The 21,365-nt window shown below is 51.9% G+C and overlaps 9 protein-coding genes and 1 non-coding gene across 10 annotated transcripts; 3 read left to right on the top strand and 7 right to left on the bottom strand.

Annotated features, from left to right (window-relative positions):
* Positions 1 to 32: 32 nt before the first annotated feature.
* On the top strand, positions 33 to 1,933 carry ASPVEDRAFT_51044 (uncharacterized protein; the record flags this gene model as incomplete). Its single annotated transcript, XM_040814411.1, has 8 exons — positions 33 to 294; positions 353 to 441; positions 492 to 846; positions 906 to 1,060; positions 1,109 to 1,218; positions 1,269 to 1,356; positions 1,427 to 1,538; positions 1,614 to 1,933. 8 exons carry the CDS (start codon positions 33 to 35, stop codon positions 1,931 to 1,933), a joined length of 1,491 nt encoding a protein of 496 aa, XP_040665449.1.
* ASPVEDRAFT_39065 (uncharacterized protein) lies at positions 1,879 to 3,380 on the bottom strand. Its single transcript, XM_040811826.1, has one exon. It carries the CDS (start codon positions 3,281 to 3,283, stop codon positions 2,222 to 2,224), a length of 1,062 nt encoding a protein of 353 aa, XP_040665448.1. The 5' UTR covers positions 3,284 to 3,380; the 3' UTR covers positions 1,879 to 2,221.
* Positions 3,381 to 3,786: 406 nt separating this feature from the next.
* ASPVEDRAFT_39063 (potassium ion transporter) lies at positions 3,787 to 6,219 on the top strand. The gene is made up of 8 exons (XM_040811825.1): positions 3,787 to 3,839; positions 3,884 to 4,004; positions 4,049 to 4,185; positions 4,235 to 4,328; positions 4,376 to 4,981; positions 5,035 to 5,749; positions 5,807 to 5,850; positions 5,909 to 6,219. The coding sequence occupies exons 1-8, from the start codon at positions 3,803 to 3,805 to the stop codon at positions 6,156 to 6,158; spliced, it is 2,004 nt and encodes a 667-aa protein (XP_040665447.1). The 5' UTR covers positions 3,787 to 3,802; the 3' UTR covers positions 6,159 to 6,219.
* Positions 6,220 to 6,660: 441 nt separating this feature from the next.
* ASPVEDRAFT_60598 (NACHT domain protein) lies at positions 6,661 to 10,974 on the top strand (the record flags this gene model as incomplete). Its single annotated transcript, XM_040815540.1, has 2 exons — positions 6,661 to 10,125; positions 10,153 to 10,974. The coding sequence occupies 2 exons, from the start codon at positions 6,661 to 6,663 to the stop codon at positions 10,822 to 10,824; spliced, it is 4,137 nt and encodes a 1,378-aa protein (XP_040665446.1). The 3' UTR covers positions 10,825 to 10,974.
* Positions 10,975 to 11,078: 104 nt separating this feature from the next.
* On the bottom strand, positions 11,079 to 11,150 carry ASPVEDRAFT_t46. Its single transcript has one exon. It is a non-coding gene; the product is annotated as a tRNA-Gln (tRNA).
* A 391-nt stretch (positions 11,151 to 11,541) lies between these two features.
* On the bottom strand, positions 11,542 to 12,339 carry ASPVEDRAFT_26468 (SDR family NAD(P)-dependent oxidoreductase; the record flags this gene model as incomplete). The annotated part of the gene is made up of 1 exon (XM_040809911.1): positions 11,542 to 12,339. The coding sequence occupies one exon, from the start codon at positions 12,337 to 12,339 to the stop codon at positions 11,542 to 11,544; it is 798 nt and encodes a 265-aa protein (XP_040665445.1).
* Positions 12,340 to 12,891: 552 nt separating this feature from the next.
* On the bottom strand, positions 12,892 to 13,416 carry ASPVEDRAFT_81276 (nuclear transport factor 2 family protein; the record flags this gene model as incomplete). The annotated part of the gene is made up of 3 exons (XM_040817012.1): positions 12,892 to 12,918; positions 12,968 to 13,188; positions 13,236 to 13,416. The coding sequence occupies 3 exons, from the start codon at positions 13,414 to 13,416 to the stop codon at positions 12,892 to 12,894; spliced, it is 429 nt and encodes a 142-aa protein (XP_040665444.1).
* Positions 13,417 to 14,187: 771 nt separating this feature from the next.
* Positions 14,188 to 15,876, bottom strand: ASPVEDRAFT_51039 (NAD-dependent succinate-semialdehyde dehydrogenase; the record flags this gene model as incomplete). The annotated part of the gene is made up of 5 exons (XM_040814410.1): positions 14,188 to 14,767; positions 14,814 to 15,417; positions 15,471 to 15,647; positions 15,698 to 15,779; positions 15,841 to 15,876. 5 exons carry the CDS (start codon positions 15,874 to 15,876, stop codon positions 14,188 to 14,190), a joined length of 1,479 nt encoding a protein of 492 aa, XP_040665443.1.
* A 769-nt stretch (positions 15,877 to 16,645) lies between these two features.
* Positions 16,646 to 18,381, bottom strand: ASPVEDRAFT_883384 (flavin-containing monooxygenase; the record flags this gene model as incomplete). The annotated part of the gene is given in 4 exon segments (XM_040818286.1): positions 16,646 to 16,670; positions 16,690 to 17,971; positions 18,024 to 18,118; positions 18,168 to 18,381. The coding sequence occupies 4 exon segments, from the start codon at positions 18,332 to 18,334 to the stop codon at positions 16,646 to 16,648; spliced, it is 1,569 nt and encodes a 522-aa protein (XP_040665442.1). The 5' UTR covers positions 18,335 to 18,381.
* A 655-nt stretch (positions 18,382 to 19,036) lies between these two features.
* On the bottom strand, positions 19,037 to 21,258 carry ASPVEDRAFT_127619 (uncharacterized protein; the record flags this gene model as incomplete). Its single annotated transcript, XM_040806477.1, has 3 exons — positions 19,037 to 19,738; positions 19,793 to 20,943; positions 21,000 to 21,258. The coding sequence occupies 3 exons, from the start codon at positions 21,256 to 21,258 to the stop codon at positions 19,037 to 19,039; spliced, it is 2,112 nt and encodes a 703-aa protein (XP_040665441.1).
* Positions 21,259 to 21,365: the final 107 nt, after the last annotated feature.

Below are 21,365 nucleotides of genomic sequence, written 5' to 3'. Positions count from 1 at the left end.
TCCTTTCCAATTCCGAGAAATACGCTAGCAAAATGGCACTCTTCAGGCTGATCAATCTTGCTTCCATACTTGCCGCCTGCGTCAACGCAAAATGGATCGTCCCCGGTGCGCGTTGGCTAGACACCGACGGCAACATATTCAATGCGCATGCCGGTGGTCTCTGCGTAGATCGTGACTCTGGTCGGTTCTACTGGTTTGGGGAGTACAAGGTCGAGGGCCAGGTCGAAGGCGGCGGGATATCGGTCTATAGCTCAGACGACCTTGCTACCTGGGAATCCCATGGGCTGGCTCTGGGTACGGTTTGCGCATTTCTATTGATTCCATAGAGAGGTATCTAATAAACGGCATGCAGAGCCTATCGAAGGTCATTCTTATATCTCGCCTCATAACCGCATCCAGCGGCCGAAGGTCATATACAGCGAGGAGACGGGCCAGTACCACGTATGCCTCCTCTATTTTTAATTTTGACAGTAAAGTCTAACAGTTAATAGATGTGGTGGCACGCCGACGACGACAACTACTCGCTGCTCCTCCAGGGCCTCGCAACGTCTGATAATATCGCTGGCCCATATAAATTTGTCGATGCGACCTCCCCACTGGGCAACTGGTCGCAGGACTTCGGTGCCTTCACTGATTTCAAGACCGGGCGCTCATACGCTCTATACTCAAACGGCGACACCGTAGAAGGCCGCGACGTGTACCTCAGCCGATTCAACGAAAACGCCACAGCTGTCGAGGAGGTCACGTATCGGTTTCCGAAGTATGACTTCGAGGCTCCTACCATCCTGCAGACAGAGAGGAGCTACTACGCTCTCATGAGCCATAAAACTGGATACCGACCAAATAGTAGGGCTTCCAACACAGCACAACGAGGTGGATATATTTCAGCAACTAACTACCACTAGATGTTGTTGCGATGCGCGCGGATAGCCTTGAAGGCCCTTGGTCACAGCCCTTCTTCGTCGCGCCAGCGTATACCCGGACCTTCAGCACGCAGTCGGGGTTTTCGTGGAGAATCGATGGCACCAGGAAGACTACGTATCTGTATATGGGGGACCAGGTAAGCTCTTCTATGCGAGCCCAACTCCATCGCTAATGCTATATCTAGTGGGACATGAATTCACTCTGGGAAAGTCGAAACGTCTGGCTTCCTATCGAGATTGATGAGCGAGAGGGTAGTCTGGAGGTTGTTTGGCACGACATCTATGACCTTGACGTGTGAGTTCATTTTCTGTCGACTATGCTAAGATTTATTCTAATTGATACAGCAAAACCGGTGAGTGGAAGCCCATAAAAGGCAAGACGTATATCTCGAAGGATGTCAATTTGGCTGGAGAGGCCCATCTTCAAGAAGCGGTACATCTAACTATCATCCTCCTCCTGTCCAATACATCTGTATCACAGCACTTACAAGAAGATTAAATAGAGATTCGGCAGCGAAAACAGAATCGCGACTGGCATCTACGGCAATGATAGCACCATTACATTCACTGTCCAAGGTCAAGACGCTGAGCAGTGGGTCTCCTTCTACCATCAAAGTGAGCAATCTCCAGCCCCTACCGAGACGGCACCAAGATCATCCAGCTTGACAGATACTGACAACGGCGGGCTAGATATCGATGACATGGGCTTTGGCGACCAACCCATGGGCCAACCCGATCGTATTAACGGCACCTGGCAGCTGCGGCGCGTAAGCAGTGTCGTGGTTAATGGGGACACGGACAATGTGCATACGCTGTACCAGAAAGACACGCACAAGGGCATTATTCTCTCTACGCCCTTGCTGCTTCCTCTTAAAAAAGGGTCGAATACCATTACTGTTGGTGGACTGTATAATGGATTTGATTACAAGGGCGCGGATCTGGATAGGATTGTGGTTTATCCGCCTGAGAAGGCCAAGAGGTCGTTTTGGGATAGGATAGTATATGGCTAGGCATGGTCTGGCGAGCTGCTCCTCCTAAAGTGATATACTACGCATGGTCTAATCAAAATGGTAAAACCGATACAAGAACTCTCTGGAGAAGACCATGCTACATGTACCTATCATCAAACTAGTCTGACAACAAGAACTCACCCGGTTGCGACACAGCAATAAACACTCTCGAGCCACGTTGAAGTGAGAACCTCCAGTGCTCCTGGCCTGTCCTGTTGGTCGATACTCAGCATGCCGTACAGAATACTGCGGCTCTCGTACTACGTGCAGAGGATCAGCCGGCACTGTCTAAGGGAGAAGGAGGAAATCACAAACCTGGCACAGATCCTCCACAACACTACTCCTCTTCCCCATTGCGCGCTTCCAAGCAAACTCCTCAAAGCGCTCGTCCCTGCTTGTCGCCTCCTTCCACACGTTCCGCCCGCTTCGCATGGCAATGTAGATGACAGCCGCAGCCCAGACGTCCGCGGCTCTCGGATCAAATCCCTGCCCGAGATGCTGCTCCGGTGAGATATACGGCGCCGAACCGCGCCGCTCGGTGGAGAATCGGATGTGCTCGTCTCCCTTGGAGTAGAAGCGCTCGGCGGTGCCAAAGTCGCAGATCTTGAGGCAGCCGCGATGCGTGAGCAGGAGGTTCTCGGGCTTGAGATCGCGGTGTGCGATACCCTCTTCGTGGAGATAGGCGAGGCCACGGATAAGCTGCTTGAATAGACAGTCGGCTTCGGCAGGGCGGAGACTGTTCGAGGCGACGATCAGCGAGTGCAGGTCGCCGCCGGCGCAGTATTCCATGCAGCAGGCGTAGAGAGGGCCCGCGGTGCTCAAGGGCATCAGCTCGAATGTCGTTATGATATTCTTGTGGTGGAGCTGCGAGAGGATGGCGAACTCAGCCAGTACGCGCTTCTCGTACTCGTGTTTGGTCTGGCGGGGGCTTTGCCAGAAGAGCTTCATGGCATAGAAACAGTCGAGTGGTGGGCAGTACTGTTCCTTGTGTAGCTGGAGGATGACTGCGTGTGCGCTGACCGCGGTTATACGGCTGATTTCGCCGTACTTTTGTGTTATTGTGCGCATGGTGGTGGTATTTATTGACCGGTCTGCCAGGTTGGTGGTTGCCCAGTGTTCCCATTCTTCTAGGGGTGATTGCTGTGGGGTGTTCCGTCTCATATAAGAGGCGACCCGGCCCCGGATACTGGTTGGCCGTCTGCGACCTATGGTGTGAGAGTGGTGCTGTTGGTTGGAAGTGATGCTCTGTATTGAAAGCTGGCTCTGGCTAGCTCTGGTGAGACTCTGCTCCTCATCAGGGATGTTTGTATCTGCATGTTTGACGAGATGATGGACGAACGGTATAGGCATGTCTTACGACAAGAGAATGCAATCAAAGAGAAGCATGACCGCGACAACATAACCCAGGAGCATACATATATCCAGCGCATCTACGGTCAGCCTCAATCTATGGCCCAGATAAATTGCGCAGTCACCATCTGGGGGTGTGGCGCAGCGGATATCACGTCGTCATTCATTGGGTCGATTAATTGCGCACTCCCTTTTGCTCCCTGCGTCGTCTGACAGCTCGATAGACATAGAGTCCCACGAACACGTGCTCATGGATTGGACGCATGTGAGCAATTCTGTTGGTAATATTTTTCTTTATCGTGCGGTTTGCAGTTTCATTGCAGTCTTGGCAAGCCAAGTTGTGTGGTTCTTTTGTATGCGGGAATTGCTCTGCCAATCCGGCAACTCCACTGGACAGCCATTGCGGCAGCTGTTCTAGCCCTGACCGGAAACGAGGAAGCCACACCAAAGCATAAGAGGCGGCCTCTCTTCCCTGGCTCGTCTGCGACATTTACCAGGCAAACCAGAGAGCAGTTCGCCATGTGGACGCCGTCGCTCAACTTCATCAACCTGCACTGTGCGCGGTCCCTCCTTGCTCCTTAACCAAGCTAACACCGGTAGATGCGTACATTATTTCCATGGGCATCCTGGGCCTGATTGTGCTCTACCCATATGGAAACCTCAGGGCAATAGATGCCTATTTCTTCGGCGCTAGTGCGTCTACGGAGTCCGGGCTCAACACGTACGGCGTCCTATTGTCTTGCCGAAGCTTGCTGACCATCGCAGGGTTGATGTCAAGGATCTCAAGACGTACCAGCAGCTCTACATATACTTCATCCCCATCCTCACCAACCTCGGTTTCATCAATATCCTCGTTGTGGTTGTGCGGCTGCATTGGTTTGAGAAGCGTCTGAAGGAAGCTGGTACGTTGTCGGCCCTCATCGCGACTAAGCTGACGTATCTAATCCTCAGCCATCACGCTGCGGCCGGCAAGGAGTAGACCTGCAGATGTGGAGGCCGAACCCGTTCAGGCTGCAGCAGAGGACAAGTCCCCACCAGAAGCAAGGTATGCTGGATCCCCTCCCTGGAAGTTTCGACGGCTTACACTGCCAGTGACGTCCCCTCCAACAACGTGCAGCGGAGCATCACCTTTGCCGATGACCCTCCCCCCAACCATGACAAGGCACTATACATTCCCTCTCCACGGGAGCTGGATCAGGGACGCCGCATTGAGGAGGTAGACTTTGAAGACAGCGACCCGGCTCTCGAACAGGCACGAACAAGCGATAGTCAAAGCATTGCCAGCAGCACTGTTACGGGGAGTATCCGCCAGCGCCGGATGACACGCCAACTATCCACCGATCTCTCCATCTCAAACATTGCCTCGTCATTGTTCACCCTTGGCCCCACGACCAGTAGCACCAAGCGGGAAATCGTCCAGCCGCGGGAGGAGCCGCTCTCCAAGCAGCTGGCACTACCAGAGCTGTCCTCACGGGCAACCGTTGGTCGCAACTCAAACTTTCGCAATCTAACGGAGCAGGATCGCGAAATGCTTGGTGGTCTTGAGTATCGCGCCCTGAAGCTGCTGCTGAAGATTACTACGGGCTATTTCTTTGGCCTCCATCTCTTTGGCGTGATCTGCTTGCTGCCGTGGATTCGCCATGCGGACCCCAAGTACCGCGACTATCTCCGCGAGTGCGGGCAGAACAGTGTCTGGTGGTGGGTTTTGACATCTTTTTCCTTTTCAGCCAACTCCGCTAATCCGTGGTTAGGGCTTTCTACTCGGCTCAGACAATGGTGGACAATCTGGGCTTCACCCTCACCCCTGACTCCATGATCGCCTTCCAGGACGCAGCGTGGCCCATGATCCTGATGAGCTTTCTGGCCTATGCCGGCCATACATTCTACCCTTGCATGCTGCGCCTTGTTATCTGGGCCATGTCCAAAGCCTGCCCGCGCACTTCCTCTCTGCGCGAGCCGCTAGACTTTCTCCTCAAACATCCCCGACGCTGCTACACCCTTCTCTTCCCCAGCAAGCCTACCTGGATCCTCTTTGCCATTCTCGTTGTCATGAACGTCCTTGACATCATTTTCATCATCGTCCTCGACCTCGACAACGCCGAAGTCAACAAACTCCCCGGCGGCCCCCGTCTCGCAGCAGCCATCTTCCAATCCGCCTCCGCCCGCCACACCGGCACCAGCAGCTTCAACCTGGCCAACGTGAACCCGGCTGTACAGTTTAGTCTTCTCGTCATGATGTACATCGCCATCTTCCCCATCGCCATTAGCATCCGCGCCTCCAACACCTACGAGAGCCAATCACTAGGCATCTACCACAAAGAGGGCGAGATCAACGAGAGCGACAGCAGATCCTACGTCCTCACACATATCCGTAACCAGCTCACCTTTGACCTCTGGTATATCTTCCTAGGCATCTTCTGTATCTGCATCGCCGAGTCGGAGCGGATTATGGATCCTGCTGAGCCGGTGTGTTGCCAGATCCCTATAAATCCTAAAATATTATAACTAATGGTCGGTGTTTAGGCATTTGCCGTGTTCCCTCTCTTCTTCGAGGTCGTCTCGGCTTAGTATGTTTGTTTCTTCCCATTCACTGTTCTAATTCGACGTTAACAATAACTCTTCTAGCGGCAACGTCGGCATGAGCCTCGGCTACCCAACAGTAAGCACCTCGCTCTCCGGGCAATTCTCAACCTTCAGCAAGCTGGTTATCTGCGCGATGATGATCCGTGGCCGGCACCGGTGTCTGCCATACCAGCTGGATCGTGCCATTGTGCTTCCGACGGAGAGAGCGGATATGGAGGGTGAGGCGGAGAGCCGTGATAAGATTCAGAAATACCCGAGTTTGTCCAAGTTGAAGGCTACGTATACGACTTGAAGTACAGAGAGATAGTTGAGGTATATAGTAGTTCAAGTCCTCCGGTATGGCTGGAAACAATACTATGGATCTGGTCCGGGAAGGGGGGGGGCGGGGGTGGAGATTTTGAATATTAGACCATAAGACTAATTGTTATTTCCTGCTTTTAAATACAAATATTATACCCTGGCCTCTAGTTTGAATATACTGGGATTTATAATAGGGGTATCTATATCTAGATTCTAGACTTGCAGCACTTTAAGGATCTAATTACCAGGTCTAAGCCTGCATAGGTTTAGACCGGTTAGAGCATGTTCTAGGGTTAATATTAATCTCCTACTTGCGAATTGGATCATTAAGTCCAGTTCACTTACTAGATTCTTTTCTAAGCGTGTTCCTCGCTTGCAATGGTATCATATACTGCAGGTTTCCAGGCTAATCCTGAAAAGGAGAATGAGGGGCATCGTGTCGGACTCCAGAACACGATTGTGCGTACTGCCCCTCCTGTTGCACGCGTAACGACATGTCTCGGACCACAAACCCTTTAGACGACAAGCTGTCCGTCCTCTGGCGTTCAGCCTGTGACGGCTATGCCAGAGAAACCGGTATCGCACTCAGCGACGGCGACTTCCCCCAGATCCACGGTCCTGAGGATCTGTCCCGACAGTTAGACGCAGAGAGGGACCATTTTGAAGACTTCCGGACGAAGAAACGCCCGCTCTTGCACGCGATGCAGGCAGTTGTGGCGCCCTTTGAGAACTGGGGCTATCTGATCGCGGGTGCAGCCTCCGCAGCTTTCCCACCAGCTGGTTCCATCATGGGCGCCATGCTGCTTCTGGTTCGGGGTGCCCGCAGGGTCAGTGAATCGTTTGAAATGCTTACGGGCTTGTTTCACAGACTCGGGCATTTTGCTCTCCGGCTGGACTCGTATAGGGGCGTTCCTCTCAGCGAGGGAATGAAGACGATTATAGTCAATGTCCTGGTTAATTTTCTCCGTGTCTGCGCAGTCTCGCAGAATCTACTGAGTCGGGGGTCGCTCAGGGCAAGGCTTACAAAATGGACGAAGAACGTCCTGGTTGAAGATACATCGATTAGCTCGCTGCTGGGCCAGCTGGAGGAGTTAACGAGCCAGGAGCACAAGATGGTCTCTGCGCATGGGCTCGATCTCACTCATCAGACGCTCAGAAATACAGCAGAGTTACTCGAGCGCGACAACAGCAGAGCAGACCGCGAGAGGCTCGACAGAGTGAAGAAAGCACTAGACCCCGTCTCTGCATCCGGCCGCGTCTTTTCCGCGATCAACGAGACTCGGATGCCTGGATCGGGCAGCTGGATTGAAGACAGGATCCGGTCCTGGGCACAGGGACCCGAGCCTCTCCTTTGGATCCACGGCGGCCCTGGCGTGGGCAAGTCGTACATGGCGTCAAAAATCATCAGCGATCTCGCGGCAGAACCGTCCAGCCCAACAGCGCCCATCGTCACATCGTTCTTCTTCAAGAGCAACGATGTGGATCTGCGCTCCGTTAACAAAGCGTTGCGGACGCTGGCATGGCAAGCAGCTGTCCAGCGCTCGGCCTTTGCAGCGCATGCGGAGGAGTTCTGTCTGAAAGAAGACCCAGACAACAGCTACGTTGTCTGGAGGAAACTGTTGCTCGACTCGGGCGCCAGAATGTGCCTTGTCATTGACGGTATCGATGAGGCAGAACCAGAGGAGCGAGAGGTCCTTTGCAGCCTACTGGAGAGCACATATACGACAGGGGGGCCTCCATCAATCCGAGTCGTACTCTTGAGCAGGGACTCTGTGCGCGGCGTGCTCGAAGAGCACTCTCTTGGCTGGATTCCCGAAATCGAAATCACCAACAGCCAGAACCAGGACGACCTCGCTAGATACGTCACTCAGAAGCTGCAGAAGACCAGGTTGTTTCGCGGTTCTCCAGACTTTCAAGCCGAGATTGCCCGGGATATATGTGGGCAAGCAGAAGGCCTCTGGGAATGGGCGAACCTGGTGATAAAATCGGTTTTAAGCTGTCGGACCAAGGAACAGATTCGCAAGGTGGTCCTGACGATGCCCCGAGGCATCAGCGCAATGTTGCAGGCAGAGCTGAAGCGCCTGGCTAAAGAGTTATCGTCGAATGAACTGCGCGACGAGCTATCTGAGGAAGCAATGGCGACGCAGATTCACGAGCTCAACATTCTGCTTTCAATTGTGACAAAGGCTCAGAAACCGCTGACGGTGGAGCAGCTCGACCTGATCTTGGAGGCCATCCTTGGAGAGGAGGTCCTGAATCTCGAAGACGATCTCCGAACGGTATACTCGTCCCTGTTCTCGCTGCGGTCCGCTGGGGATGAAGACGAAGACGACGCGGTCATTGTCACTCTGCGGCATAATTCTTTTTACGAATTCTTTAGTAGGCCTGTGGGCGCTGGATCCATCCAGGTCGACCTGGACCAAGCTGAAGCGTCCTTTGTATTTGTCTTGCTCTACGCTCTCCAGAGAAACGAGGCACCCATATCCAAAAGGCTTCTATGGCCGCTCAAGAGATATGCTCAGCAGTTCCTACCGCTGCATCTCTCGCGTGCAACCCCAGAGAAAGCAGCAAATCTAGAAGAAATACAAGCTCTGCTTGCCGCTCTATTCACCGAGGAGCCGGCATTCAATCCCCACCACTGGCTGATTGAAAACGTCTCTGTGACTCGCTTCTCTGAATACCACTCCTATCCGTCGTCCCTACCAACAGAGATCGCCTACTACTGGTGGAATACTCGAGATCGTGATATGGCAAACGAGAGGGCAGAGCTGGTCCTGAAATGGCTGTCCCCGGACACGAAACAGCTCTTGCAGGACTGTGCTCGGTCTTCGAAGGTGGCAAGCGATGTTTGTCCCTTCACGGTGCTTTTTTCTAATTTGGCAGAGTCTTTCTCCCGGCTTTGGCTCGTTCCCAAAGACATAGAAGACGAGGATGGACTACCAGAGCTCCTCTCCATCATGTTATTTGTGTACACTCAAATGGCAGTTGCTGAGCCCACCTCCGATGAGAGGCTTACGGGGTTATTCTCCGGTCTGGAGCCTCGCAAGTTGCTGCATACTGCCCAGACGCTGCATCTCGAGACGACGCCCATTTGGCATGCTCGGCTCGCCCAGGCGATGCTCCTGCATCAGAATTACGCGGCAGCCCTCGAAAGGTTCCAAATCGCTCTCGACGAACATCACAGGAAGCCTGTATTGAGCAAGCAAGCGCTCTCTGTGGTTCATAGAGACATGGCGCGTACATGTACCAAGGTCTGGAGGTACAAGGAAGCATTAGAACACTCTGATCTGGCCGAATCGCTGCTCGACTCCCAGAACCGTGGCTGCCTGGATCCTATCAACAAACTGCTGAACCGTGCGCAAATGGAGCAACTTGCGGGCCTGACCGACAAGGCTGTTGCCACCACAAATGAGGCCTGGAAGGCATTCGTCGAACAAAAGGATGAATACCGAGACAGGGATATGCTGCATTCGTTCTTTTGGATCTTTTTGCAGCTGCACCAGACGCATCGTGTTCAAGATGCGTTCGATTTTACCGTTTCCCTTCCATGGACCGAAAAGGCTGATTTGGTCGGATTCCTTGCTTTAACAATCAATTTGGCGCCCCGGCTAATGTATCGTGTTTTTCACTATGCGCTGATGCGGGACGATGGGAAGTATATTGACCTTGTTTCCTTAGTTCAAGCCAGAATCGCGGCAAGAGAGACTCGACCCGATAACCTGGTGGCGGCGAAATACCTACTGGCGTTACTGCTTTTCGAGCACGGCCTGGTCAACGCAGGGATCCAAGCTTGGTACGAAGTCATCTCCCTTGACAACCCCGGCCGGGGTATCGAGGCGGCTCAGGCGTGGTCAGCAAGTCGCTTAGCAGCCGTGTGTCTTTCCCGTCCAGAGGTCCCGTTCTGCGTAAAGGCCCCTTTGAGATTAGACGAAAAGGCTGAATCGGGTGATATCTGCTTGGTCATATCGAGTTGGCTGCGAGACTAGGGTGATATCGCGAACGCTAGAGAAGCTCTCAGCGGTCGTGTGAAGAGAAGCATCCACCTGCTGTCGGATGATCGTCCTTCCAACGACGAGGAGCTTAGGAGCCTCTTCAGGACATTCCTCGTTGCTGCAGACAGCGACGAAGATCGTAACGGGGCCTTGTACCTGCTCAAGGCCTGGCATAGGGACTGTCAGCGACAGACGAAGCGGCATCGTCCCGATGACGATGACGAAACTGAAGCATCGGATGATGAAGATGATTTCCCATCCTCGGTCGCCCAGCTCGCCGAGTGTTCATGCTGCAAGCGTGAGATGAGCTCGATATGCCACTGGTACTTCTGTCGCTCGTGCCCCTTGACGGCCCTTTGTCGACGGTGCTACCATGATATCCAGGCGGCGGCATCCCATTCCCATCCTAGGGGTATCTGCGATCCGCAGCACGAGTTTTATTACACCGGCCCTGCACTTCGTGCCTCCGAACGCCTGCCGGAGGGGATGATGGTGCTCGAAAGTTCTGATGGTAAGAGGCAGACGATACGGATTGCCGACTGGAAGGAGAAGTTCTCGCAGGAATGGAGGGCCGCGGATCCTGTCTTTGAGGGAGGACTGTCGGCCTGGTGTATGCAAGCATTGCCGGAGCCACAGAGATCTCGGTGGGGAACGTTTTTTACGTAATTGTTGGCTGCTTTGTATATGACGTATGTAGTAGTGGTAGAATCCGCCCATATGAAGCAGAAGCGGGGGAATATATATAAGCGACACAAATAGCGACAAATTTGAGTAACCTGCACAATGTGAAAAACAGAACTTGGATTTAATCTTCATGACGATTATTATTATTATATTATTCTGGAATAAAAATAATTCATGGAAATAACGTTGAGAAAATAAAATGGAAAAAAAAGTAAAAAAAAGTGGAAAAAAGAAAGAGGTCCTACCGCGATTCGAACGCGGGTGTCCAGAATCAAAATCTGGCATGATAACCTCTACATCATAGGACCGATTGATGGTTTCGGGCGTCAGTTTAGCCTTGATAACCGGACACAGTATGTAAGCCTATTATTAACTAACTTGTATTCCTACAATCCACCCCCGATATTCATCCACTCCCACTCCCTCCCTACCCCTGTATCTAGAACCGTCTGAGACTGCCAATAAGAAGTCGATACCAGTCCCACTGCACATCCGAGATCAGCACCTCGTCACCCCGCAGTCCCTGCGTGACATACGTTTTCTACTCGGCATATATCTCCTGGGTTTTGGAGAGAGTCAGGGAGAGACTACAGACTATAGTACTTCATAGGAAGCGTTTGGAGGGCGAGAAGTCCCCAGCGAACACACACTCAGTGGGAAGAGTAAGGCCTAGGTGGCTTATTAGCCCTCTGAACTGACTTAAAAACTAAATGTCGCTCCCCCGCTACAATTAAACACCTGCCCCGAAAAGAACGACGCTTCGGCAGACGCAATAAACGAGACTGCGTGGGCAATGTCCGACGCATGGCCCTGTCTCTTAACGGCCTGTTGCTCAATAGTCATCTTAGCGAGAGCCTCAAACCCTTCTAGAGACCGCGCTTGGTCGGTATCAGTAACGCCAGGCATCACAGCATTGACAGTTACCCCGGGACCAGCTTCCATGGCTGCACTACGCACGAGTCCGATCACAGCGGCTTTGGTTGCAACATACGCTGTCAAACCGGGCTTGGGATCCGCGTACCCGGTAGACGAGGTATGGATAATACGTCCGTAACCGGCTGCTTGCATATGTGGCAGGACGGCGCGTGTGAGATAGAAGGGCCCGTTGAGGTTGATTCCGATGTACCGATGGTACAGGTCCGTTGGGAAATCGGCGAGAAGCTGGAAGCCGTATATCCCTGCGAGGTTGGCTAGGATATCAACTTTTCCGTGGGTCGTAACTGTCCAGTTTATTGCAGATGTGACCTGCTGCTCGTTGCTTATGTCGCAGAGCTTGATACCTGCTTTCCCGCCAGTCTTTTGGATAGAGGCCCTGGTTTCCTGGAGGCCGGCGTCGTTGATGTCGAATAGGATCACTTGTGCATCTTGGGCGGCGAAATTTAGTGCAACCTCCCGGCCAATTCCAGCGGCTGCACCGGTGACGATCACAACTTGGCCGGTGAACTTGGTGTTTCTTTGGGAGTGCGTGCTGCTATTGGGCTCCTGGCTTTGTGTCATTTTGCTTATGTTGACCTTGAGTGGGTACTCATATATCAAGCTAGTAGGTAATGGATACAAGCAGAAGCAGGATATAAACCAAAAAGCAAGTGCTTGTCATAAATGCAGGAAGGAATGGTCTTATGTAGCTTTATGACGGCAGTGCGGCTTCCCTGAAGTGGCAAACCGAGTACTGTAACGCGCCTTGACCTCTATATTGCTTTTTCCTGTTAAACCGCATGACTCGATTCCATATGCACATCCGTGCGGGGTGTATCTAAAAGGCTGTATGCATCTTCTATGCAGTGTGGCACTGAGCAGCAGGTGTTGGCTGCACATGGCTGCGGTGAAAGGCGACCACCCGCATGCAGAATTATGGAGGACAATGATATTTAGGAACGAGAGGGGTATGTATGTACATGCATAAGCCTGCTGCAGGACTTGCGTCACATGCCCTTTTCACTCGATTTGTGTAACGGGCTGGTTACCCCGAAGATATGCAACGTGGAGGTTTCTTGCATCCGCCGGTTTTGTCGAATTTGACGCACTGTGAAATCATTTGTGCACCGTGACTCATGACCAGCCAAACGCTGCTGGATTCTGTACAATAATCAGGTCTGAAGTATGACAGTTCAAGACTTGAACTTACCAAGAAGAGCTCAAGTTTCTGAACCAGATAGGCCCCGTCGCTCTCAGCAAGAGTCCAATTTGCTGCTGTGTACGTGGTACCCTGGCCATCCTTTGTGGGAAAGAGGACGCTGTTAACCACAACGACATCCAGCGGCGAGGAGGGGGAGACATAGACACGGAGTGGCTCATGTTTGATACCTGGGAATGCCTCCCAGAATCCGAGTCGCTGGGTGTATATTTCTTTTTCAGTTAGTGACTGTTCTAGAACTTTGGACGGAGGCAATTACCGTGACGGCCTTTGAATGTCTGTCCTGGGGTTATAAACACTGCGTCTTCGGTACAAATCTGGCTCATTTCCTTTGCTGCCTCGGGCGTTTCGGCGTCTAGCAGGGTGTAGAACCTCTCTATCACCTGCATTGCTTCGGGCGTGCCGGCGCCTGCCCATATATTTCCGTTGGTGGTTGACATGGTCGAGTGGTATTCTTGGAGGACGCCTGAGGATGGGACCAGGAAGTAGACAGAGCTGGGGATTGTTGGCAGAATATATACCACACGAGAGAATTCAGCAGCGAACTCCACGCCCAAGAATGAGACTACCGATCGGCGAACGTGGCGTCCGTGCTGGGTCCTGTTCTTTGTTCGCCGAGATCAGATGGCTGCGTGTGTCCAGTCAGAGCATCCTTGTTGATCCTCCAGCTGCGCGATGATGTCTTCCTGCGTGCTGTGACAAATTATTGTCCCACCCTGGTTTTCTTGAATCGGTTCCTGCAAACCTGTGGAGCAGCTCACATATGTGGAGCCAGACTCCAGAGTCGGTGCGATATCATTCAACATCGTCAACCGTGGTCCACAAGAATGCATTGGCGCTATCTCTTCGTTGCCCCCGCGTCGCAATTGACACAGTCTAGTGAAGCGATTGGCTCCGATACGACTTCCTGGGTCAGGGATGTGTGGCTGGCTGACATGCATGAGATGCAACCAATTGTCTCAGCAAGACCAAGTTGAGCAGCGGTAAGGCCTCCGTGCAGAGAGAGCCTGCCTGATACTTTGCTCGACGAGAAGATTCAGCTGACAGAATTGGAACTACTCCCTCGTCTGCTGTTCACCACCTGGTGTGCATTCAGTGGCTGGATAATTATGTAGTTTATCGCAACCAAATTGACTACCATAACTACTGCTGTAAATAGACTGTCAATATATTGATTGCAACAGCAGTTCAAACCTGTCAACATGACTAAATCACCAGTTCCCCAACGTTATACTCTTGATGTTCTGATACTCCGCCAGCCCCAGAGCGCTCCCTTCTACACCATAACCACTTTCCTTGACTCCCCCAAAAGGCGCTTCAGCAGCACTGATCTTGCCAGTGTTGACTCCGACCATACCAACCTGCAGCTTCTGAGCAACGCGCATGACCCTGCCCACGTCCTTCGAAAAGAAATATCCAGCAAGACCAAACTCGGTGTTGTTAGCTAGCTGGACTGCCTCATCCTCACTGTCAAATTCAATTATGGGAGCAAGAGGTCCGAATGTCTCTTCCCTGCTCACCACCATATTTGGGCGGACACCAGAAACGACTGTAGGCTGGAAAACGAATCCAGAAGATGGAACGACATTCCCGCCAACTTCAACCTTTGCTCCTTTCGATAGGGCATCTGATATGTGTTCTGCTACCTTGTCCACAGCTGCCTTATTGACAAGTGGCCCTTGGGTAGTCAATGGGTCCAGTCCAGGGCCAGGTTTGAGGGCTGCAACTCTTTCCACAAGTTTTACGGTGAACTTCTTTGCAATGCCCTTTTGGACGTATAATCGGTTGGCACTATCAAGATCAGCAACTTATATAAGAGGATAACCAGAATACATACCAAACACAGGTCTGCCCCGAGCACCGGAACTTGCAGAACATAGCCCCCTCAATCGCAAGATCCAGATCAGCATCATCAAACACAATAAACGGCGCATTCCCACCAAGTTCCAAACTGACACGCTTCAACGTGCCCGATGCAAGTTTCGCCAGCATCTTACCTACCCCCGTCGACCCCGTGAAACTAATCTTGCGAACGAGCGGATTCGTCGCAAGTTCCGTAGCGGCCTGTCGGTTCTTCGTAGGACAAACCTGGATAAGCGCCGGAGGAATCCCAGCTTGCACTGCTAGCTTTGTCAAGGCGAGGCAGGTATATGGTGTTTCACTTGGGGGTTTGATGACCACTGAGCAACCTGCTGCGAGAGCGGGCCCGACTTTGCGTGTTATCATGGCAGCCGGGAAGTTCCATGGTGTGATGATTCCGCATACGCCGACGGGTTCGCGGAGGGTCATTAGGGTTGTTCGAGGGGTTGAGGAGGGGATTGTCATTCCGTAGGCACGGGTGGCTTCTTCGGCGAACCAGGAGATGAAACTTGCGGCGTATGACACTTCGCCTGCGGATTCGGCGTAGGTCTTGCCGTTTTCGAGACACAGGATTGTGGCGACTTTATAAGTCATGTTAGTTGGAAGTATGTGTTGGTTAATGTGGATGGCTTACGGTCTTCCTTGTTGGATAGAATCAGGTCACACCATTTGCGAAGTAGAGCCCCGCGAGCAGCACCTGTAGTCGTCGAGAAAAAGGGGTCTTGAGCATTGTGGGCGCTTTGGATAGCGTGCTGGAAATCCTGAAGATCGCAGTCGCTGACATGGCCTAAGACTGTGCCTGTCGAGGGCTCTAAAGAGTATACGTCAGGCTGGATAGTTTATATAGGTTGCGGGACCAACCGTAAACGTTAAATTTCTGATCCTTGTTGACCCATTTTCCATCGATAAAGGCATCAGTGATGAACAAAGAGTGGTCATTGAGCTGGGTATTGAAAAGTTATTAGCTTATTGCATACTTGTTCAAGATCGCGACGGCAGCCTACCTTTCCGAGAGCAGCTTCGTGGTATGTAGATCCCATATTGGAAGTTTAGTTTTCAGTAGGACGGGGTATGGACATTTGACAGACATGTCATTAACCGGAATTGTTATATTATTATAACTGCGCCAGATTCCGATCCATATACCCACGGCTTTGTGGCGTTGCCCTAATTCGGCCTCGCAATATGAATCCCGCGGAGCCCGGAGGGAATCCCGAGCTGGTGCTGCGGCTGGCCAACAACCATCTTACCTTATTCGGGAATTCGGTATTTGCTGCGATTGGTTCGGCGATGGGTTGAATACGTCGATGGGATCTCGAGTTGAATTTGCGCCGAGTAGATCTGGCTAGCAATTCCCCGTGGGACTCAACCGCAGCCTGGCCGCTGAATTCCCCTCTGCTGGATTCACATCGAGTGCTGTCTGCTTCTGAAGAGCGTACAAGATTATTTCTGGGCTTTATCCGACCTTTGATTTATTTTTTGTTATACCTCACTCCTGGGCATGGCAAGATCCGACTATGAATCGTATTATACTATGGAAGTAGCTGTATACCATAGAAACAGTATTAGATTGGAAGCAAATAGAAAGATAGACGTTCTGTATTTTCTTACAACCAATTACGATACATGATACCGGCATAAAAGCAAACATAGGATGTAGCAGAACAAAAAGACAATTTAAAGGGTGAAGTCAAGAAGAGTATAATGGTTAAGCTCAGGCAAAGCGAGCAGTCCACGACTCAAATGTACCTGCCACAGCCCGGACAAGAATACGAGCCGTCTCGACGAACGAAGACCTAGTAGCAAAGGCTAGAATTGCCATACCCAAGACAGCCTGAGGTAGCGGTGAAAGCGTCTTGACCAGTCGACGAAGACGGAAGAACGGCCACAGGAAGCTACCGCCGACCATATTGAAGGCAGACCATTCAGGGAAGTAAGTTCTAAACCAGTAAGACCGCGCAAAGCCAGGCCATGATGCTGCGTTGCGGCCGAATTTGCCAATGTACCAGTTAGAGCAGTCGCCTGCAAAAACCGTGCTTCTCAGTTGGGCGTGGATTGCATTAGTCTCGCGGTCTTCTGCGGCTTGTTTAACCTCTATGATACTGGCGCGGCGGTCGATTAGCGGTTTGAACAGGGACTCGACTGCGTAGGCCACCTGAGTCTCACAAGCGAAGAGTGCAGAGTTGTTGGCAGGGAATGTGTTTGGGCCAAATATGATGGCCAGGTTGGGGAAGTTGTGCACGTAAGTTCCGAGATAGGCCTGCGCACCGCGGCATTCATCCCATTGCTTTTGTAGATACTCCCCGTTGGCACCCTTGATCTGCATGGGGGTGAGGAATTGGGATACTTGGAAGCCCGTAGCTAGGACAATAAGGTCAAAGTCGTCCTTGATTCCGGAGCTGCTGATAATGCCCGTTTCGGTCATCTGCTGGATGCCTTCGGGGAGAAGTTCGACGTTCGACCGGTTTAGGGACTCAAGATAATCCGGATCAAAGATACGGCGCTTGCAGCCGAGCGGGAAGGTGGGAATGATGTGCTTCCAGTACTTCTTGGGTGCCATTGACTGAATGTAACGTTTGGATTCTTCTTCGACAGCATGCCTTGCCTTTTGGCCTTTGGGCGTAGGGAAGTAAGTGGTTGTTTCCTCGTCCGCGGCAAGGAAGATACTGAGACGAAGCAGACGCTGCTTGAGAGGCATCCACCTAAAGAGAAATTTCTCAAACTCGGTATAGACATGGTTAGGGCGGGCGTGGAACCACTGGCCGCTGCGTGCATATTGCTTGACGAACCCTGCATCTTTCGCGATGGCAGGGACTACCTGGGCAGCACTGCAGCCGTTGCCAATGACTGCCACTCGTTTTCCTTTATATGAGATGGAATGATCCCAGCGAGCTGTGTGGAACATAGGACCCTGGAACTTTTCCATCTCAGGGAACCGCACGTCGCGGGGGAATGAAATAGCCCCAACGGCAGACACGAATACGGACGCGAATCGCACGAACTCCATACCGGTATCAATGTCTTTTAAGTGAACCTCCCATTTGCTCTTGTCGGTGTGCCATTCGGCGCCGAGGCATTCGACTGAGGTGTGCACATGGCGGCGTAGGTCGAATTTGTCCACGGTGTCGTCCATATCTAGGCGTCATTAACACTGGTAGTTGTTATTAATTGAGGGTGATTCACTAACACTGCAATATTTCGGGCTGTTCACACAGTTCCTTGGACCAGTTTGGATTGAGGTTGAAACTGAAGGAATAGAGGTGGGAGGGCAAGTCACAGCCACTGAGTTTCAGGATGTTAGATGAATTCACCAAGGGTTGAATTTGCATACCATCCAGGATAGGTATTCGTCCTCCAAGTACCACCGACACCGTCCAGTTTCTCGTAGATACTGAAGTCCTCGAACCCCAAGTCATGCTTCAACCGGTATGCCATCGCAATGCCGGCAGGGCCAGCACCAATGATGATCGCATTGAGTTCCTTAGCGTAGGCAGACATTGTGAATAGCTCTCACTAAGGTGATACAATTGTGAAGAAGAATTCCCTTAGAAAATATCGACCCTGCGAGGTCCCTGAAGAAGAAGCCCTGGGAAGAGGAAGCGGGTTTTGGGTTCCGCCAATACAAATGTCCCCCAGTAGGGACATAAACTCATAGATCAGCCCATATACACGCAGACATATTCCCGACAAAATTACTGGAATTGACACCGGTGAGATCGGACGTGGCGTGGAAAACATCCCCCGGCCGGGCCGTGCAGCAGGCAGTATACACCGTCGGCTCCTATCCGGGATCACTTCCGGATCGGATGAGTTGCTTACGACGACCAGCTCCTGAATGCCGAAGTACAGTCATTCAGGATGTCTGCTGCTACAGGATTGATCTAGTGCGGTCCATAAGGGTCATCTGTCACACTAGAAGTCAAAGCTAGGTAACCGGAAACCGATAATCTAACGCAATTTGGAACTGAACATATCTCGCTCTGTACAGCCACTCAGTGCCCCGTCAGATAGCTTTTGCTCATGGTGAAATCAATTAGAGCAGGGACGACCGAGCTATAACGGAAAGTAGTTCCTTCCCGATACGTCCACTGCTGTAGATGGCAGGAGGGACCGAATGCACTCAAGGCAGCTGCAACCAACAGATTGATATATTTTATAGAAGCCACGACTGTACTAGAAAGACACTGAATATAACACAAGTCAAAGCTGTCTCCATCCCGCCATTCTCGCATTCCCGCCGTTCAGTTCCTCCAGATACTTACGCACCCTTCGTTCAATTCCCTTTGCATCCAGCCCAAACCGGTCATAGTTGCTAGGGTTGGAAGCCGAGTAGCCATAGCCCGTCATTCCAATGCTAGCTGTAGTATACCGCGCCCAGGTAGTTGCCACGTACTCCTCGACACTGACAACCGGTGTGTCATCCAGCGGGAAAACACTCGCTTGATACTTTCTGTCCTGCTGGTCGAAGTGCTCAAAGCTAGGCGCGCTCACCACGCGGGTAGTAATTCCCGAGGCAGTAAGGGACTCGGCTGCTGCAACAGCGTAGTGGAGATTTGTTCCACAGCTGACGAGAGTTAGTTTTGCACTTTCAGACTCTATCACCACATATGCGCCCTTTGCAACCTTGAACCGATCTGTTCTGGGGACGGGCCCGACGGGATCCCGGCCGAGAGATAGCATTGTTGGTCCGGTGCGCTTGGACATGGCAAGTATCCACGCTCCAATGGTCTCTTCGGCGTCGCAAGGGCGGATGTATGTCAGATTAGGCATTGCGCGGTATAGCGAGTCAACTTCGACAGGCTGATGTGTTTGGCCGTTTTGACCTTCGGCGAAGGAATCGTGGGTTGCGCAGTGGATGACTGGGAGATGGCTGAGTGCGCCCATTCGGACACCAGGTGCTGCCTACAATATATAGATATTAGCCAAGCGATGGAAAAATAACTCTAAGATACGCACGTAAAGGTAGAACATCAGGAATGTGGCAGTCAATGGGAGGAATGTTCCTGGGTTGTACGCTGCCAGCCCATTTGCCACAGCGGCCATTGCGTGTTCCCGAATTCCATTCCGGATATAACGACCAGTATATCCAACAGAAGGGTGGAATACGTCTTTATCGGCATAGGGGACTTTGTTGGAGTTGACAAGGTCTGCACCGCCCCCGCATAGGGCTGGATACTGGGCCCAGAGCTTCTCAATCACAACGCCATTAACCTCTCGAGTCGCCATTCCTTTGAATTGTTTTGAGTCCAGATCATTGAGGGCCTGGAGCCATTCCGTCCCATAAGAAGCAGTGCGACGAGTGTTGAACTCCTGTAGCAAATCTGGGTACTGAGTTCCGTAATCGTTAACCAGAGAATTCCAGGCGTGCTCTAATTTCTCGCCATGGGCCTTTCGCTCCCTGAAGTATTCCAGTTGCTGTGGAGGAATATGGTGCGTTACAGCAGGGTCTTGACCTGCAAGACGTTTTGAAGCCTCAATGCTGGCTTTGTCAATAGCTCCGTGGTGCGCTTTATAAGTGCCCGCGACATCCGTCCCGAGGCCAATTACCGTGCGGATATTGACGAATATGGGCTTTTTGGTCAATGTCTTTGCATATTGCAGTGTGGTCACGATTCTTTGAACATCATAAGACCCGTCGTCGACTTCGATAACATGCCATCCACTCGCGCGCATCTTTGCGTTGACATCCTCAGTGTTGATCCAGTCGAGCGGACCATCGCACGTAACCTGGTTGTTGTCATAGATCAACACCAGATTGTCGAGTTCCAGATTACCAGCTAGTGAAATGGCCTCGAGTGCCACTCCTTCCATGAGACATCCATCTCCGGTCATGCAGTAGACCCGAGACTGGAGCAGATCAAAACTTGGCCGGTTGAACTTGGCTTGCATGTTCTTAGACGCAATGGCTAGGCCAACAGCGTTGGCAATACCCTGGCCCAGAGGCCCAGTTGTGACTTCAACACCCGGGACCTCAATCTCAGGATGGGCGTGGCATATAGTCTTGTATCCGTTTGTCTTTGCACTACCGTATCCCTTTATTTCATCCATAGTCCAGTCGTCGAAGCCGGTGAGATGGTTCAGGGCGTATAGGAACATAGCAGTGTGCCCTAGAACGCATTGTCAACATTGAACTAGCCTTTACCGGCTAGGAAGGGATACATACCATTTGAAAGAACAAAGCGATCGCGGTCAAACCACTCTGGGTTCGAGGGGTTGTATCGCATCACATACTTGTACAGAGCAACGCCGATGGCCGCCATTCCAATGGCAGAACCACCATGACCGCCGCCGTTTTGGTTGCATATGTCGAAGATGAAATTGCGTAGAGCTAGGACGGCGAGGTCGTCTTCGTCTAGCCTGGCGTTTGGCTTGCTTGTTCCGTTTGCCAGCGCTTGCTGGCTCTTGGGGTCGATGACTGTCATGGTGAATCGTTACTGGCACGCAAGCTGTGGATTGAAGGACTTCAGGAGCTGGCGAGATGGTTATGGATTGGAAAGATTTGGAAACCCTTGTATGTAGTCGGCTTCTG

This window comes from Aspergillus versicolor, assembly GCF_001890125.1.
Source record: "Aspergillus versicolor CBS 583.65 unplaced genomic scaffold ASPVEscaffold_3, whole genome shotgun sequence".
NCBI lineage: Eukaryota > Fungi > Ascomycota > Eurotiomycetes > Eurotiales > Aspergillaceae > Aspergillus > Aspergillus versicolor.
This window is presented reverse-complemented; position numbering and strand designations above follow the sequence as displayed.

Coding starts and splice junctions, on each gene's coding strand:
- ASPVEDRAFT_39063 (XM_040811825.1), top strand. CDS start 3,803: ATGTGGACGCCGTCGCTCAACTTCATCAACCTGCACT. Junction 3,840..3,883: donor CAACTTCATCAACCTGCACT/GTGCGCGGTCCC, acceptor TAACACCGGTAG/ATGCGTACATTATTTCCATG. Junction 4,982..5,034: donor GGGCAGAACAGTGTCTGGTG/GTGGGTTTTGAC, acceptor ATCCGTGGTTAG/GGCTTTCTACTCGGCTCAGA.
- ASPVEDRAFT_39065 (XM_040811826.1), bottom strand. CDS start 3,283: ATGCCTATACCGTTCGTCCATCATCTCGTCAAACATGCAGATACAAAC.